At 41.5% G+C, this 20,412-nt stretch overlaps 1 protein-coding gene across 1 annotated transcript in view; it reads left to right on the forward strand.

The window, feature by feature from the left end:
* LOC142189623 (phospholipid-transporting ATPase IK-like) overlaps positions 1 to 20,412 on the forward strand; it is a 177,992-nt gene that overhangs the window by 46,900 nt on the left and 110,680 nt on the right. Inside the window, exons 6-7 of the mRNA XM_075262228.1 lie at positions 2,846 to 2,918; positions 13,249 to 13,319. Coding sequence (XP_075118329.1) covers positions 2,846 to 2,918; positions 13,249 to 13,319 — 144 coding nt within the window. The remainder of the gene's footprint in view (positions 1 to 2,845; positions 2,919 to 13,248; positions 13,320 to 20,412) is intronic.

Here is a 20,412-nt window from a genome sequence, read left to right on the forward strand (position 1 = left end):
GCCCATCTGGGCCTGCGGACCTCGCTGCAGTGCTCTGCAGCTTAGCGGTTCTGGTTGTGTTTATTATTATTTTTATATATACACACAGAACCATAACAGCCAGCAGTTTTAAGATGAGGCCGTTGGGCATGTGGGTGGGTTGCGCTGTACTTCTGCCTGTGATTACAGGCCTTGGGAGATGGGGAGTTGCTGGGAAGAGGCGCATGATGGTGCAGGCGAGAGGAGCAGAGGCAGGAAAAGGTGCAGATGAGGATGAACTCCCCAAAGTGTCAGAGGCAGATGTTGAGGTGTCCAAGCTGGTGGTTTCTTTCAGGTGACTAGAAGAGGGAACATCTTGGGCATTGCTGCCTCTGGCCTGGCTTCTGGGATTCAGCTGTCCTGTGCCTCTGGACAGGCCTCTGCCTCTAGCCACCCTCTTTGGTGCTGCACTTCCCCCCACATCTACACTGCTTTCCCCCCTAGACATCACCCCTGGGCATACCTCTGCCTCTAGCCCCCTTTTTTCCTGCTTAGCTTGCCTCCACATCAACGCTGTTTTCCCCGCTAGACATCACCCCTGTCCATGTCGGGTCGGTGACCTCATCGTCCACCACCTCCTCTTCCAAATGCTCACTCTCCTCCTACTACAAACTGCACATAACCACAGCCTGCCCTGATGGCAACTGTGTCTCATCATCAACACTGAGGCCGAGAACCTCTGGTTGCGGGTCCACAACTACAAAATTGCGATGCTTCAGTGTTTGGGCATCAAGATACACAAAGTCGTCTGGTACCTCCTGGGATTGGTGAAGTGGTTGGACAGAGTGAGGGTTAGTTAAAGGACCTGAAAACCTCTCCTGGGAGGGGGGAAATGTGGGATGAGTGCCCTGGGAAGATTGGGCATGTTGGGAGGAAGGTGGACCAGACTCTTGGCAAGGAAGAGGACTTGTAACCTGCACCCTGCTTAACGCATCTGTCATATCAGGAATTGTGAGGCGTGCATGCTAATCTTTCTTTAGCTTAATATTTGTGTTTCTGTCCATACAATTGGGGAGGAAAGAAGGTTTCCAGGTATTTTTCCAGTTTCCATAGAGGTTGTATTGAGTGTGTAAAGTGTGTAGTTGTTAGGCTGTGATAGTGGGGTAATACACGGACTTGAGCATGTTAGATGCCCCCAGGTATGCTTCCCCTGCTGTCCCAGTAGCATTCCAGAGGAGTTGTCGTCATTTGCTGAGGTGTCATAGTGGACTTGGTGACCCTCCTGAGTCGAATAGTGGTTTCCCCTTTAACGAGTATTTTTCCCCATAGACTATAATGGGGTTCGATATCCGATTGAACAGTCGAGTACTGAGCGGCTACTCAAATCGAATTTCGAACATTTCACTGTTCGCTCATCTCTAGGCAGTAGCATATTTAAAGGCAGAAGGGAAGGTACTATTGGTTAGAGAGAGGTTGAAGAGGTGGGTTAAAGCAAGACTTAAGACTTCAGTGGGGTTGCGGATGAGGAGATATTGAATCGGGTTGTGTGCACAGGTCGTGAGGTGTGATTGCATGCACACTTGACTTACCGAGTTCTGCCCTGTACTTTTTTTTTTTTTTGATCATTCTCAAGATTAGTGAAGGTCCCAGAGGGCCCTTCCACTCACACAAATATATATATATATATATATATATATATATATATATATATATATATATATATTACATATTTGTGCTCAATCAGAATAAAGTGCTATTGTACTTACATGACCATAGAAATGAAAGGAGCACTGAGTGGTTAGCACTGCAGACCCGCAACGCTGGAGTCCTGGTGTTCAAATCCCGCCAAGGGCAAAAAAAACATCTGCAAGGAGTTTGTATGTTCTCCCCGTGTTTGCATGGATTTCCATTCCATTTTCCAAAAAAGACACGCTGATAGGGAAAAAATGTACGTTGTGAGCTCTGTGGGGGGCTCACAATCTACATTTAAAAAAAAAAAAAAAAAGTGAAAGGAACACTGGTCATGCAAGTGTACCAGCTCATCAGTCACGTGGAGCTCAGAGGGGGATCTTTTGGTCCCTCTTTCTTTCTTTTTCTCCTCCAATGGCAATACATTTCCCCACCACCATCAACGGTTTAAGCATTGATGCCAATCTTATGTATGTCAAGAGAAAAAAATGTAGGATTGTTAGATTTTATAAGGGTTCTTTCAGAGACTTTCTTTTCTCTTGCATCAATACAACAAGTTTGAAATGAAGAGACATGTAAATACGGGACCTTTAGAGTAGGTTGGTTGATAGGTCAATCAGATGGAGGCAAGGATGTCAGCTCAAAGTAGTAGAATTATTGGCAGCAGTTCACACAGTCCAAAGTATGTAAATCAAAATAACTTTCGTCAGCATAAGGATAACTCAAAGTAGCTTTCTTCAGCAAGGTACAAAATAAAACAACATAAACAGTCCTTACTTCAGGATACAAAGAAGGTAAATCCTGAAGGTTTGCTCTCCAACACAAGGTGATTTTTAGGGCTTTCTTCTTCAGACACACACAGGGCAGTGTGTACAACAGGTTTCTCCTACAAGAGACGATCACACCCCCTTCTCTTGGGCAGCCTCAGTTCTTTAATAACTGACCACTTGGGTCACCCAGCGAAACCAGGACTGGAGTATAGGCCTGGGTCTACAACCATTCCTATATTCTGGACCCATAGTCCAGCCAGTCACCATGTGGATACCAAACACCTCAGTGGAAGGTACCTGCCATCTACCACTTTTCCATCTGCCTGTTTACACATGTTTATGGTCAGGTGAAGTAGTTACTTTTATAACAAGTAGTGAAAAGTTACTACCCTCTTATGGAAAAACACAAATATCTTTTTGTTTTTCAGATTCCAGATGCTGAAGTGGAAAGATATTCAAGTTGGTGACATTGTTTGTCTGCGAAAAGATGACTTTGTGCCGGTGAGTTATTAGACAAACGCAATATTTTACTATATAATCTGAACTGTACAAATATTTAATTGTAATCAATTTTATGTAAACAAACATGGGAGTCTGTCAGATTCAAAATGCCTCCCAAAGGTAATAATAATGCTACCGTATGTTTGGTTTTTAATAAGTCCACAAACTTACTATACCTTTGGGGCCACAAACTGATGATACAATGCAGACATGATCATCTTAATATGAAGATGCAAATCAGCCTGAATGAGCACATTGACAGATGGCCCCAATTTGCCTATATACAACCATAACACAAGTACAAGTTGAAAATGCCTATAATGGCTAAAGGGGCAGCACTGAACAGCAGAGCCAGAGGAAAGCTGGATCACTTTTGGCTGTCTGTAGAGAAATCTGGCAATTTGGGCCCACCTCTGGTGTATTTCCAGACTGATTTTCATGTACATATAACAATGTTTTTCTCTGATTATCTGTACTATTTTATCACAAAGTATTTGATAGAGATGAATGTTTCTGTTCATATAAAAGGCCCTTATACAGCACTATTCTTGGCTTGGACTCCCTTTAATGGTATTGGTACTTTAAGTCAATCTTTCTTCAACATACATTAAAAACTGCCTTAATAATTTAGCAATCTGTCAGTATCCTAGAAGTACATGGCGTGGTGATCACTACCACTCCTTTCACACAGTGAACTCAGGGACATGTAAAGGGACATCCAGAGTTCAGATATTTATCCTATAGCAGAAACCCCATTTAAATTGTCTATTTAACAACCTCATCACCACTAGTATTGTTATTACTGGCCCTTGTGTCACCTCACACCATTACCCCATAGGTAGTGCTCTCAGTGTAATGTTCAGGAACTGATGGATACAGAATGATTCAACCAATGTGCTTAACAGTTACTTTACTGCCAGTGTGTACTCCCCCTCTTCACACTAGCCTACAGTGACTGACTTCTCTGGAAGCTACTCTGCCATTTTCCCCAATGTCTGATCACTACCTTCCATGCAAACTAATAGCTGGATCATAAGTACCCTCTGCTAGCTCTACTTTTGATGCATGCCTTCTTAACAACTAGTGGTAATATATCTCCTCCCCTTCTTGGGCTAAGCATTACCGAATTACAGGCTAAGGATGAAGTCTCCATACCTTACAGATCTTCTCCTGAAGTTCACATAATGCAAACTCTTCAGGGCCGGCTATTCATTCCCTGATTCTTCCATCCCATGCCATCCCATGGGATATGAAATCTAATCCAATCTTCAACTTCATAGATGGGCTGGTGGCAATGATGGCAGCTGTGGAGGATCCCCTATATGCACCACTAGATTGGCCCCATGTTTTTCCTTGTATGGCACTTCATACACCAGCTTAGGGTTTGGGCTGTCAGATCACTACGTACATAATGGCTCCCATCTGCATTTCAACATTCCAGCCTGTCGAACCAATTGGTTTTTCATTAACTTTCGATCTCCAACAACCTGGTTAACCAAGAGAGACTCAACCCTATTTGTCCTCGAGATCATACATTTCCTGCACCCATCAATGATGCTCCCCCAATCAGGTTTACGGCATCCAGGTCTCCGTCTCTTCATGTGCAGGCACCTGTCCAACGGGAATCTTACATTTTTACCTAAATATCACCATGAAAGAGGAAGTCACAATGCTGTTTGGCCACCCTTCCTTCTTCTCCTGAAGCATCGTCTCGGAGTCTCCATTTCCTTGGGTTGTACAGGGTGGTATGATTCTTCCATATGTGGCAGAGCTTGCATAGCTCCTCTATCACCCACAATTTGTAGCTTTGCAAGGCAGCCATAGGAAAGTATCCAGTGTTCATCCAAATGGGCTGTCTGATCCTTGGGGACACTAGCTGCAAATTTGGAGAAGTGGTTGAAAATAATCAGACAGTACTTGTGGCCTCAACAATACCCTTATAGACAGTCATTCAAAACCACAGTGCTCTCTGATCTTGTCCCTTTGCCTGGCCCCAAGTCTTGCAATTTCTCCAGGCCTGGTGATAGTATTACTTCAAAAGCCAAAGAAACATTCTCAGGCTCAAAATACCCCAGTATTATCAGTTATTTATGTTCCATTGCCAATTACATGTGAGGATGCAGGACCCTGTTCTGTACCACCAGCCAATAATGCTGCTGCCAAAGGTTCTTTCCCTTGTAGAAGAGGGCCTGGAGTTGTAATACTGTTCATTTGAGGCCACTGAGCCATCATGGCAATGAACAGGTCTTGGGCTTTGGATGTCCACTACTACGTATCTATATAGACTTCCAAGATTGTCTTCCAGTAGGATCTGAGGCATAACCCATCTCGCTTAGTTGAATATCTCCTCCTCTAAACAATCCTCATCTGTGATCCTGATAGGCACCTCTATGGGATTTCTGGACAGTGTATCTGCATTGGCATTAAAACAGCTGATCAAATACTGCATCTTGATTGAATACTTGCTGGTGCACTCCTTCTACAGTTGTTCCAGCATCTTCAGCTTGGTGGTCATCAGATGCACCACAGGGATGTTGTCCATCTCTAGTGCAAATTCAGTAAAACCAGGATACTTGATGGTCATCACCCACACCACTGCTCAGTGTTTGAGTTTGAACAAACTGTAGTTAATGGAGATTCTCTCACTCTTGTGTCCTGACTAATGTATGCAGTGATGTTCCCTTGCTTGTTCTGTTCCTGCATCAACTTCTGTCCACCCAGCACGAATGGTTTTGCAAAGTCTGTGTAAAATATTGGATTGATCAATTGTGACCAGCCTCTGCAGCTCCTAGAAAGCTCAGCCCATCTCGGATCTGGCATCTCAATTTTTTCAGGAACTGTCCCATTTAATAGTTTGTAAAGGAGTTAAGCTCACTTGTATTGTAAGGCATGAGCCACTGCCAATGCTTATATATATATATATATATATATATATATATATATATATATATATCTCACTATGAAAAATATTTTGGGGCTGGAAAACCCCTTTAAACAAGTAGTTTGGGAGAACCTGCTGAACCCCAACAATGGTCACTTGTGGTGTTGTAAAAATGAATTTAGACCCCAGATTAGACTCGATTTGGTTCTGATGGGGATTGAAAAACACATACATTCAAGAACATTTTCAAAAAGATTGCTTGCAACAGTCTCTTAGATTTTCGCAGCTCACACTATAAAAATAGAAATAAAATGTGCCTTTTTGGCCAAATTAAGAGGATCCGATGGAACTGTACAAAAAATTCCAATTACTTACAACAAAGTGTGATCCTTTCAACCAGATTCAAAGAAAAACATTATCCACAACAAATAATAGAAATAGCAAAAAAGAGAGCCAATCTCACACCGAGTGTCTTAAACCCACCTTGAAAAACCAGACCAAGAATTCGGACACAATTTTCTTACCACATTTAATGGGACGCACAAGGAGATCAGGGCAGTTCTCTCTAAACACTGGCCGGTATTACTCAATGATCAATATCTTAAGCTCTGTCTCACTAACCAACCAGGTATCACATTCAGGAGAGCCAGAACCTTGAAAAATATGCTGTCCCCCAGTAAACTCAGAAATAAAAATAAGAATAAAGTTCCTTTTCCCCTCACTACCTCTCATTCCATCAAAGGGTGCTTTAGATGTGGTCATTGTAGATGCAAGTGTTCTCTCAATATTAAATTAAATATGAAATATTAAATTAAATATGAAACTACGCATGTCACAAGCCATTCCACAGGCGAGAGTTTCACAATCAAAATACACCTTGATTGTTCTTCCTCCTTTATTTACCTTTTAGAGTGTCCCTGTGGTTTTCAATAGATATGGCACACAATCATGACCTCTAGGAAAAGAGTAAATAAACATCGATGAATATTTGCAATGGGCACCAGAAACATAGCATGTCGAGTCATGCATCCAAAGTACATGACTATAGCTTTAATTGTTTCAGCATCATCTTCATTGTCCAGGTCCATCCCCATAGTAATAATACATTTTAAGTTTTAAAATAGAGAGAGATGTACTGAATATTTAAAGGGATTCTATCATTTAAAAAAACAAAACCTGTTTTTAAACTTAAAGCAAGTAGAAGGCTATTCATCTCTTACCTTTATTTTGCAGGTCCACATCGCCATTTTTGAATTTTTTTTCTTTTCTCCTTTATGCTAATTGTGCTCAGAAAGCACAGGGGCCATTCCCCCTGTGCTCAGAGTTTGGGTTTGGGTGATTTTTTGCTCTATTTTTTTGAAAAAAAAAAAAACCCACTTGTGATTACCCGCTTCATGTATACCGCTGTCATAGTTTCCTATTTTGGAAAATAGCGTTTATGAAGCGTGTGATATATAATTGTTTGAAAAAAAAAGTTATGTTTTATTCTCCTCTATTGCTAATTTGGCAGGAGTGGACACTTCAATAGTAGGATTTAGTACATAGTTTCTTATGTAGGTTTATCCAATTACTAACACATAAGAGAAATTTGCTATGTAAAATTTTCCAGAATTGGTCAGTATCATACCTTCTGAATACAGGAATTTAGGGATCAGGTGCAAGCCACAGTTCAAACATAGTACAACATATATCATCACTATGTAGGGCTAAGGTTTATTTGCCATTCCCATAAAATAAAACTTTTAATTTTAATTCGCTAAAAACGCAATCACTTTCAAATAATACTATGTAAACAAATATATACTTAAACGGTGGAGAGTGCTCAGTCGGAGACTCTGGCGTAGATGTGAATTTAGACTTACAAGTATAAAAGCGATTTTTCCAAATTTGCAAGAAAATTTCCAAAACAATATGTAGAACTACCTGTGCCCCAAAACATGAAGGGTCCTCTTTAACCCAAAAATTAACATGTTTACAAGAGGTTAAAGGAGAAAATGCATTCAACAATTTGTTAAGCAATTTCTCCTGAGCACAGAAATCCCTACGTGTGGTTGTAAATTGTCATGTGCGGTTGGGAAATTTAGGGGTATAATAAACATTTTAGTGGGCTGATCTTTTGAGAGATGAGAGGTGCTTTTTATTGGTATCATTTTGGGCTATATTTGACTTTTTGATTAATTTATTTTCCATGTCCTGTGAGTGAGATGGCAAAAATTGTTACTTCTGGGTTTTTGGTGTGTTTTTTTTTTTTTCTTTCACCATGCATTGACTAATGGCTAATTTTATTATACAGTTTGTTATGGAAGCAGCAATACCAAATGTATAGTGCTTTATACTGTTTTTTCAATTTCAAATTTTATTGAAAATTTTTAGAGTATGTGATTGAACACAAAAGGAATAACCATTCCTGCACAGCACGGTGACTCAGTGGTTAGCACTGTAGTCTTGCAGCACTGGAGTCCTGGGTTCAAATCCTGCCAGGAACAACATCTGCAAGGAGTTTGTATGTTCTCCCCGTGTTTAAGTGGATTTCCTCCCATACTCCAAAGACATACTGATAGGGAAAAATGTGCATTGTGAGCCCTATATGGGGCCCACAATCTAAACAAAAACAAAAGGAATAACCATTCCATAAACAGTGCAACAGTATATAAAATTAACAGAAGATAAAGTTACCAGACAAAGCAAATGCAAAATTACATTGAGAAACACAAGGTACAGGATATTACATTTAGATAGAGCGTGACACAAAAGAAAATTTGGGAGGAATTATCAGAAGCAGGAGTTATTTTCGCTAGTGGGTGATTATATTTTACTCTAGAAGTGATCCTACTGCTGTCCATTATGATTGTCTATGCATCTTGACAATCTCCCATTCTTAATTAAGCAGCAATATTATGGAGTAGACTGTTAGTATGCATGAGAGATAGGACTACACACACTTGTTGAAAGACATTTGCATATCAGTAAACAAGTGTTTGAATGTTGGACCTATGTATATTTTGATAGCTCTGGATGATGTTACTCGTAATGGGTGAGATAGCATTGAATTAAAATTCAAAGGAGTACCGTAAATGTGTCTCTGAATAAAGCTTATAGTGAGCAATTGTTTTACTCCTACTATGCTATACCCCCTAATCATAGAAGGTGTCTTTTTTTTTTTCTCCCCATGAAGTCATAGTCCTTTCTGTATTTTATAAAGAATGGAATTTGGGTGTACTAAACTGTCTACTCTAGGGCTTTTGAGACAACTGACCTATTTTTTTTTTTTACATTAAATAGCAGGAGGACCCGGCTTTGCACGGGTATATTTACGTGTTTGTGTAGTGGCTCCATAAGAATTGCCCAAATTGCACTGATGTATTTTGTATATTGTTTGTATGTGTCCATAAGCGTCGTGTGTTCATGTGTATCTCATTTCGAATATCAGTGAAAAACGTGATCGGTTGTTATGGAGACCTGGAGTAAAGCTCTGTGTATGTGACCTTGTGTAACAGTGTCATTCGCAGCGCCCTGCCCCTTTAAGGCTGACATAAAGTAGTGAAGAAAAATGGCTGGGTTGCTATGGAAAACTGGAGTAAAACTCTAATATGTGGTATTCTGTTAAGAGCCATGTATCTAATACTCCGGCGTGTGGTACTGTGTGCTGACGCACGTATCTATTCCACTGGCATGTGGTACTGTGTGGAGTGGTGCGTATCTAATCCTCTAGCGTGTGGTACTGTGTGCAGTGGTACTTATCTAATGACATAACATTATGGTTAATACCATTTTGCAGAAGCAGAAGCATTTCCTTAAGAACGTCTACTGTGATGGGTTCACTGTTAGATGGAAATGATGATAAATCATATTGTGGGTTGAGAACAGCGTTAGAATAAGCTGCTTCACCTTCAAAGAAGGCTTTCTTTTAGTTACAGCCTCCTTGTTTGCTGGAGACATTGATGGTGTAAGTCCAACACCTCTCTTATTGTCGTCAGAGAGGGCGCCCCCATGTGGAGGAAAGCATGGAGTGATAGGTGAACCATCCTGAGGTACCATTTGGAGGCAGCCAAGAGGAGGCTGGCATTTAGGGGAACCAGAGGATGTAAGGGAGCATTCAGAATTTGAGTCCTCCTGTAAAGGCCCCTGGAGTCCAAAGAACTGTTAATTTTGTCAGGACTGCCGATTTGGTTCCTCCTCTTGGTCATGGTAGCAGGCCCAAAAGAACCCGCTTTCTTTATTGTGGGTTTATAATATGTTGTCCCAGCACTCTTCACTTTTCCCCTACTGGTAGTGTAGGAAGACTTACTTAAAGGGGTTGTTCCATCACAAGGATCCTATCTATACTGCTGGTTAATGTGGATGTAAGACTTTTCCTAAATACACTGCTTCAGTAAAACTGCTTTTTGTCCACTATCTTACTTTATTCAATTCTTTGTGGCCACAGCCCTGACTTGGCTGCTCATGAGTCAAGTGATCTATCTGCCTGCTCTCAAGGGGGAGGGAGGAGGGGCTAAGTGCAGGGAGCGAGCCTGTGTATCTAGCTATTCCTGTGTCTACACCACGTGACCTAGCTCCCTGCTCTCAGAGGAGAGGAGCTGCTTTCATTTCTTCTGTTCTCCCAGTTATCAGGCTAGCTAATTCAATTGTGTTCATTATGGCAGAGACAGGCAGTCTCTGTATGTAACACAGAATGGAGTTGCTGCTGCCTGTACTTCATAGTCCAGTATGGGTGGGCGGAGCTACACTTGGATTTGGGGGTGGGGCTAAATGGCAGGTTGCATGTGAAACCCCGCCCACCAAATGATGCAAGAAACCAGGAAGAAAGAAGATTTTGCAGCAGTAAAGACTGATGAGTATGTGAGGTGGGAATACCCCTTTAAGAAGTACTATGAGAGGTACAGCTACAAATTCACTTGTAGACATACAGTACTGTCAGTAAGGTTATGTGGAAAATGCAGGCTAAACCTGGCAGGTGGTGATGTCCTGCAAGGTAGGATGTTCAACTGGTTCAGCCCCAAGCCAAAAAGTGGACACTCACCTTATCAGGAGCAGTACCCTACAAGGGGGCGCCCTGCCAGAAGGAACTTCCAAGGGGATCCAGAGAAAGTCACCTATCACAGCTGCTTTTTAGGTGGTTCTAGAAGTAGGATCAGAGGGAGTCTCGGTGCAGTCCGGAGAGTTTGCAGAGTGCCTGAAGGAGGTCAGCATTGTGGATCTGGATCTGTGTGCCAAAGCCTTGTACGGTTGTCAAAATGGCGGAACCGACTTTACTTAGGATCCACTGTAGGGTCATGAAGGATAAGTGGAACAGACTTCATCACCAAGAGAAGCTGCTGGCAGGACGTGGTACCAGATAGCAGGGGCACAGTGCAGAGCAGCACTGTGTAGCTGGTACCAGTGGCAGTTACTAGACAGCCAAGGTATGCTCAGACGAGAAGGACAGCAAGATAGTGGATCCCATGTAACAGGTAATGTTAGGGCTAGTTCACACGTAGGCAAAGGGGCGTATTTTGACAGCGGATTTCGCTTCAAAATCCGCCCCTTTACAATGGTGGTCTATGTAGACCACTGGGCTTTTTTTTTCCGCTAGGACATGCTCTTTCTTCAGGCCCCGGCAGCTCCCTCCTATGTCGGCTCATTCATTTGAGCCAACAACGGAGGGGAAAGCCGCGACCGCGATGGTCGCGGTAGGCGGGTTTTGACAAGAGAGAGACGCGGCTCTCTCGGTGTCAAAACCCGCGCGGGCAGTTCACGTGTGAACTGACCCTTAGACCTCACATATGGGAGATTCTTATGTTTGGCCAAGATAACAGCAAGGGCACACTGTGGAGCAGTGCTACATTACAGCCAGGTGCCGTAATCCTTTATTAGGGAGGAACCACCTATTAAAAATGATAAGCATACCCAGACTTTTTCACCCATTACAAATGTAATCTCTATTCTTGAAACATACTGATGTTAATTTCTTGAATAAAGCCATTTTAGAGGTTTTTTTTTTTTTTTTTTTTTTTTTTAAAGAACAGGAGGCTTAGGATTACTTTACAAAAGCAGATAGCTTCTAGGGTGTGAAGAGGAATGGGTACACCTAACAAGGCTTTATAACATGGCATGCCTCTACCACCACTGTTATGATTAGGTAGGGAATCATGCAATTATTCAGGCTACATACTATAGGCAGGTTTCTGTGCAACATGCTGCATGCCTCTCCTCTTGAGGCATCTACAGTCACCTGGAAAGCTATCTGGAACCTCCTTTTGGGCAAGACTTTCGATCAGGACAAGTCAGCTATATTCAGCCTCTAGTATGCTTTTCAGCTGCATGCTGCCACTATTCTGTTTATTCTTCTTTTACACAACCCTGTTACAAACACAGCTGTACTAATTCTATGCCCCCCACACTGCACTGTTGTCTCCACAATCCCTATACACCCATGTTCTTCACACCCACAGCTAGCTGTACTACTTCCATGTTTTCCTCCTCCACACAAACAACACTATTGCCCCCCATGTTTTTCTTCCAGTACACACAACTCTGCAATCCCCTTTCTTCTTCCTCGCACCCCACAATTCTGTTACTTATGTTTCCTCACTGCATTCAGCCTGCTCCATCCACTCACTCAGCACTGCTGCATCCACTTTTCCTCCAGACACTCAGCCTTGCACTTCAAATGTTCCTCCACACACTCAGCACTACTACATTCATTTTTCCCACATACTCAGCTCTGCTACTTCCTCCCTTCTCCACACATTTACCACTCCTACTTGCTGTTCCTTCCCCTGTAGGAAGCCCTGGACAGCTATTATACAAGCTCCACCCCAGCATGTGAAGGGTCACATGACTGACTTCATCAAAGGTCCTTTGAGTTAGCTATGAATCAGCTATTTTAATTTAGTGTCAAAGCAGTTGCTCTGGTGCAAAACCCAGATGGACCGATCACAGAAGAATCAACACCACTTCGCAGCAATGGTTATTCTGTGATATTAGGACCACCGCCGATAGCTACCAGCTATCCCTGTAATATCACATTACAGGGATAGCAATAAAAATGATTGCAGTGGTTTAAAAAAAATAAAATATAAAATTATAGTGGAGCTGCCTCTGCTACTGCCTCAAATCAATAGTGGAACGTGAATTCTGTGAATGTCCATTTCAATTTAGCACCAGAGCACTTGCCTTTGGTGCAAAATTCAAATGGGGAACACCCAGGGCAGAAGCAGCAGCACCACCACCACTATGATTTTTTTATTTATTTATTTATTTTTTTATAATAAATAATTTAAATAAATAAATAAGACAGCAGCCACTATTGATTTCAATTTCTGCTCAAACAAATTGTCCAAAACTAAGCATGTAGGGGCGCCCCGGCCTTAAACTATTTTCTGTTGGAAAAAAAATATCTTTATAATTCATGAGAGACCTGTTAGCATTATATTAATTTGTTCAATTTATTTTTATCTTCTTAAACAGGCGGATATGTTATTGTTGTACAGTACGGAACCTAACAGTTTGTGCTATGTGGAAACAGCAGGCATTGATGGGTATTGTATGAATGTTTCTCCACAAAACCAAATCTATTCGATAATCAATTACACCTATATACTTACTGTATATGTCACATTTTCTTATAGTTTAAAACTTATTGCATAAGAAAGATACATGGCCAGAAACAGACACAGAAGCATAATCCTTGCTTTTCCACATGTGGTATTACCCAAGCATACTGTTTTTATTAAAATGTCGAATTTCTTTGTTATATTGATGTTTAATATATTTCTACTGCTTCATGTAGGTTATTGCACTTTACCAGCTTTATATTGGTTCTTTAAATCAGCCATTCATATTTTGTTGTGTACAAAGGAGTTGCATTTGCTCAGGAGTTTTGTAGGTGGGAGGAGTTAGCTGGCTACTTAGAAAACCTGTTATTAACCGGTTTGGTCACTTTTGGATTACAATTAATCATAGTTTTTAGTTATCTGCACACAGTTGCAGAGGTGTTTTAGAAAACACTTTCAGATCTCTAGGCTAGCTAGTGGTAATTAGGGCAAGAAAGGTTGTCCCAGACCATTGGACCCTATGGCTCACAGAAGAATCCTGCTTTTGATGATGTGCCTTGCAATTCCACATTAGGCTGAAACAATTTAGAGGCTTGCAAAAATATTCCTACCCCTTGAACTTTTTCACATTTTGTCACTTTACAACCACAATCTTAAATGTATTTTATTGAGCTGTTAAGTGATAGATCAATGCAAAATAGCACATAGTTGTATAATGGAATGAAAATGATACATGGTCTTCAAAATGTTTATACAAATTAAAAATCTGAAAAGTGTGTCATGCAAAAGTATTCAGCCTCCAGTACTCTGATACCCCTAAATAAAATCCGGTGCAATCAATTTCCTTCAGAAGTCACTTGGTTAATAGAGTCCATCTGTGTGTAATTTAGTCTCAGTATAAATATACCTGTTATGTGAAGGTCTCAGGGCTCGTTCACATCTGCGCCCAGGTATCCGTACTTCAGGTTTCCGTTTCCTGCATAAAACAGAGCAGGAGACGGAAACCTGCAGGAGTCTTTCTCACCCATTCATTTGAATGGCTGAGAAAGATGTCCGGCCGTGAGCGGCGGTGAGCGTTTCATGCTCTCCGCCGCAAAACCGGGTTTTATAATCCGGACACAAAGTCGGACATGCAGTACTCTGTGTCCGGATTTAAAAAAACGGTTTTGCGGTGGAGAGCATAAAACGCTCACCGCCGCTCACGGCCGGACCGGGCTGTGCTTTCCGTCTTCTGGCATGCAGAAGACGGAAACCACAGAACGGACAGCTGAACGCAGGTGTGAACCTAGCGTCAGTGGTTTGTTAGAGAAACTGGAATCTTAAAAGAGCCAGAGACATTGTCCACAAAAGAAATAGATCAGATTTACTCAGCACTAAAGCACCCAGCAATGACAATAGGCAGACAGGAATTTATTTCTCAACAGCTTACAGTGATAACTACAAGGAAGTGATCAAAATCATCAAAAAGAATTTACACATTCTATACCAAGACACGACATTAGGTAACATCTTAGATGGAGGATGTAATTATATTGCCAGAAGGGGAATGTCTGTCGGCAATTATGTATCTCCCAGTTATTTTAGAAGCAGATCACAACCTACAGAAATTTTAACAATCAGATCAAGCATCACGGGTTCATACCACTGTGGACAAACTAGATGTAACATCTGCAGATTCATGAAAAAAACAAAAACCTTTTCCAACACGGAGGGTAATAAAACTTTTAGGATTGGATCCTTCATCAATTGTAATACAGACCACATCGTATACATTGTAAGTTGTGAAGAATGTAGGAAATACTATGTGGAATGTACCACTAGAAAACTCAAAGTGAGATTAGCAGAACATCTATACCACAGTAGCAATTTGGATATTATACATTGCTCAGGGGCATCTAAGCATTTTCGGGAAATACATGGAGGGGACACTACCACTTTCAAAGCATATGGGATAGAGAGGGTTAACAAACCAGTCAGAGGGGGAAATTGGCAGAAAAAACTTTTACGTAGAGAAGCCCATTGGATTTTCATGCTCAAAACTATATTCCCCCACGGTATGAACTTCTATACTGACTTACGCTAGGTTCACACCTGCGTTCACGGTCTCCGTTCTATGGTTTCCGTCTTCTGCATGCCAGAAGACGGAAACCACAGACCGGGTCTGGCCGTGCGCGGCGGTGAGCGTTTTAGGCTCTTCGCTGCGAAACCGGATTTTTTTATCCGGACACAGAGTACTGCATGTTCGACTCTGTGTCCGGATTATAAAACCCGGTTTCGCGGCGGAGAGCGCAAAACGCTCACCGCCGCTCATGGCCGGACATCTCTCTCACCCATTCAAATGAATGGGTGAGAAAGAATCCTGCAGGTTTCCGTCTCCTGCCTCTGTTTTAGGCAGGAAACGGAAACCTCAAGTACGGACACCTGGGCGCAGATATGAACGAGCCCTTAGCTCTTATTTATTAACTGTACTAACTGCAACAATTGATGTCATTATGTTTCTTCAGTATGGTGCCACAACTATGTAATGAAGATGTTACATCTCTTGGTCAAGTCAAGTTTTATTTATGTCACTACAAATTATGATTTATTTATTTATTTACCTTAACCTGTTTGAACTATTTTGACTATAATCAGCCAACTTTGTCTGCTTTCGTTCCTGCTCATTTGCATCTTATTGCATGTATCACAGATGTTGCTTAATTAATTAACTTCCTGTCTAAGTGCAGATGGGAGGGGCCTGGATTTTATGTGTGGGCTTCTGCTACTCCTATTGCTGCATAAAGATTTTTTAATGTAGTAACTACGAGTCAATAAAAGTTAAGTTTTATTTTATACGGATACCTGACTGCAGTGCTGGATTTTCTTCAAATTTGCTTCGGTTTGTTAGAGAACACTAGTGAACAAACAGCGTCATGAAGACCAAGGAACTTACCAGACAGGTCAGAGGTAAAGTTGTGGAGAAGTTTAAAGCAGAGTTGGGTTATAGAAACATATCCCAAGCTTTGAGCATACCAAGGAGCACTGTTCGATCCATCATCCAAAAATGGAAAAAGTATTCTACAACTGCAAACATAAGACCTGACTGGCCTCCTAAACTGATAGATCAAGCAAGGAAAGCAGCCAAGAAATCCCATGGTCACTCTGGAGGAGCTGCAGAAATCCATAACTTAGCTGGAAGAATCTGTCCACAGGACAACTAAGTTGTACACTCTACAAAGCTGGCCTTTATGGAAGAGTGACAAGAAAAAAAACATTGTTGAAAGACATAAAAAGTGCATTTTGCAGTTTGCCACAAGCCAGGACACAGCAAACATGTGGAAGAAAGTGCTCTGGTTAGATGAGGCCAAAGTTGAACTATTTAGCCTAAATGCAAAAAAATATGTATGGTGGAAAAGTAACAGTGCTCATCTTTCTCAACACACCAACTCCACTGTGAAACATGTTGTTAGCAGAATCATGCTGTGAGGATGCTTTTCTTCAGCAAGGACAGGGAAGCTGGTCAGAGTTGATGGGAAGATGGATGGAGCTAAATACAGAGCAATCCTGGAAGAAAACCTGTTGGAGGCTGCAAAAGACTCTCCATCCAATCTGAGCTATTTTGTAAAGAAGAATGGGCACAAATCTCAGTCTCTAGATGCACAAAGCTGGTAGAGGCATACCTTAAAAGATTTGCAGCTATACAGTTAGGGCCAGAAATATTTGGACAGTGACACAATTTTCGCAAGTTGGGCTCTGCATGCCACCACATTGGTTTGGAAATGAAACCTCTACAACAGAATTCAAGTGCAGATTGTAACGTTTAATTTGAAGGGTTGAACAAAAATATCTGATAGAAAATGTAGGAATTGTACACATTTCTTTACAAACACTCCACATTTTAGGAGCTCAAAAGTAATTGGACAAATAAACATAACCCAAACAAAATATTTTTATTTTCAATATTTTGTTGCGAATCCTTTGGAGGCAATCACTGCCTTAAGTCTGGAACCCATGGACATCACCAAACGCTGGGTTTCCTCCTTCTTAATGCTTTGCCAGGCCTTTACAGCCGCAGCCTTCAGGTCTTGCTTGTTTGTGGGTCTTTCAGCCTTAAGTCTGGATTTGAGCAAGTGAAATGCATGCTCAATTGGGTTAAGATCTGGTGATTTACTTGGCCATTGCAGAATGTTCCACTTTTTTGCACTCATGAACTCCTGGGTAGCTTTGGCTGTATGCTTGGGGTCATTGTCCATCTGTACTATGAAGCGCCGTCCGATCAACTTGGCAGCATTTGGCTGAATCTGGGCTGAAAGTATGTCCCGGTACACTTCAGAATTCATCCGGCTACTCTTGTCTGCTGTTATGTCATCAATAAACACAAGTGACCCAATGCCATTGAAAGCCATGCATGCCCATGCCATCACGTTGCCTCCACCATGTTTTACAGAGGATGTGGTGTGCCTTGGATCATGTGCCGTTCCCTTTCTTCTCCAAACTTTTTTCTTCCCATCATTCTGGTACAGGTTGATCTTTGTCTCATCTGTCCATAGAATACTTTTCCAGAACTGAGCTGGCTTCTTGAGGTGTTTTTCAGCAAATTTAACTCTGGCCTGTCTATTTTTGGAATTGATGAATGGTTTGCATCTAGATGTGAACCCTTTGTATTTACTTTCATGGAGTCTTCTCTTTACTGTTGACTTAGAGACAGATACACCTACTTCACTGAGAGTGTTCTGGACTTCAGTTGATGTTGTGAACGGGTTCTTCTTGACCAAAGAAAGTATGCAGCGATCATCCACCACTGTTGTCATCCGTGGACGCCCAGGCCTTTTTGAGTTCCCAAGCTCACCAGTCAATTCCTTTTTTCTTAGAATGTACCCGACTGTTGATTTTGCTACTCCAAGCATGTCTGCTATCTCTCTGATGGATTTTTTCTTTTTTTTCAGCCTCAGGATGTTCTGCTTCACCTCAATTGAGAGTTCCTTTGACCGCATGTTGTCTGGTCACAGCAACAGCTTCCAAATGCAAAACAACACACCTGGAATCAACCCCAGACCTTTTAACTACTTCATTGATTACAGGTTTACGAGAGAGATGCCTTCAGAGTTAATTGCAGCCCTTAGAGTCCATTGTCCAATTACTTTTGGTCCCTTGAAAAAGAGGAGGCTATGCATTACAGAGCTATGATTCCTAAACCCTTTCTCCGATTTGGATGTGGAAACTCTCATATTGCAGCTGGGAGTGTGCACTTTCAGCCCATATTATATATATAATTGTATTTCTGAACATGTTTTAGTAAACAGCTAAAATAACAAAACTTGTGTCACTGTCCAAATATTTCTGGCCCTAACTGTATTTGCAGCAAAAGTTGGCTCTGCAAAGTATTGAATACTTTTCACGTGACACTTTTGAGATTTACAATTACTTTACAATTATGTGCCACTTTGTGTTGGTCTATCAATAAAATACATTTAAGTTTGTGGTTGTAAGTTGACAAAATGTGATAAAGCTCAATCAAGGGGTATGAATACTTTTGCAAGCCACTGTGTATAATTCTGCTGCCATAGTCAGGTGGTAAAAGTGAGATGGCCTAGTAAGACTCTTGTCATGTTCAATGTGAAGAGGGGGAATAAGAGCAGTGTGAGTATGTGGGTGCAGGTGAGGGAGTATGCAGTTATGGAGGAGTAGGTCCTATTCGTAGGGAAAGGGAGCAGAGTATGCTAGAGCTCTCAAGAGAGTCCGCAACCAGTAGAGGAGTGGGCTAATGTGAGTCTATGGAAATAGTAGACTAAACAGATAAACAATACTAAGCCACAAACAGTAAGTGGTAAAATGTAGACTCATGGTAATTCATTATACAGTCCAATGAAAAAATTTGGGCACCCCTATTAATCTTAATCATTTTTAGTTCTAAATATTTTAGGGTTTGCAACAACCATTTCAGTTTGATATATCTAATAACTGATGGACACAGTAATATTTCAGGATTGAAATGAGGTTTATTGTACTAACACAATGTGCAATATGCATTAGACCAAAATTTGACCGGTACAAAAGTATGGGCACCTCAATAGAAAAGTGACATTAATATTTAGTAGATCCTCCTTTTGCAAAGATAACAGCCTCTAGTCGCTTCCTGTAGCTTTTAATCAGTTCCTGGATCCTGGATGAAGGTATTTTGGACCATTCCTCTTTACAAAACAATTCAAGTTCCGTTAAGTTGAGCATGGACAGCCCGCTTCAAATCATCCCACAGATGTTCAATGATATTCAGGTTTGGGGACTGGGATGGCCATTCCAGAACATTGTAATTGTTCCTCTGCATGAATGCCTGAGTCTATATGGAGCGGTGTTTTGGATCATTGTCTTGCTGAAATATCCATCCCCGGTGTAACTTCAACTTCGTCACTGATTCTTGAACATTATTCTCAAGAATCTGCTGATACTGAGTGGAATCCATGCGACCCTCAACTTTAACAAGATTCCTGGTGCCGGCATTGGTCACACAGCCCCAAAGCATGATGGAACCTCCATCAAATTTTACAGTGGGTAGCAAGTGTTTTTTTTGGAGTGCTGTTTATTTTGGATGCCATGCATAACGCCTTTTTGTATGACCAAACAACTCAATCTTTGTTTCATCAGTCCACAGGACCTTCTTCCAAAATGAAGCTGGCTTGTCCAAATGTGCTTTTGCATACCTCAGGCGACTGTTTGTGGCGTGCTTGCAGAAACGGCTTCATTTTCATCACTCTCCCATACAGCTTCTCCTTGTGCAAAGTGCGCTGTATTGTTGACCGATGCACAGTGACACCATCTGCAGCAAGATGATGCTGCAGCTCTTTGGAGGTGGTCTGTAGATTGTCCTTGACTCTTCTCACCATTCTTCTTCTCTGCCTTTCTGATATTTTTCTTGGCCTGCCACTTCTGGGCTTAACAAGAACTGTCCCTGTGGTCTTCCATTTCCTTACTATGTTCCTCACAGTGGAAACTGACAGGTTAAATCTCTGAGACAACTTTTTGTATCTTTCCCCTGAACAACTATGTTGAACAATCTTTGTTTTCAGATCATTTGAGAGTTGTTTTGAGTAGCCCATGATGC

The sequence above is a fragment of the Leptodactylus fuscus genome, chromosome 1 (assembly GCF_031893055.1).
Source record: "Leptodactylus fuscus isolate aLepFus1 chromosome 1, aLepFus1.hap2, whole genome shotgun sequence".
Lineage (NCBI taxonomy): Eukaryota > Metazoa > Chordata > Amphibia > Anura > Leptodactylidae > Leptodactylus > Leptodactylus fuscus.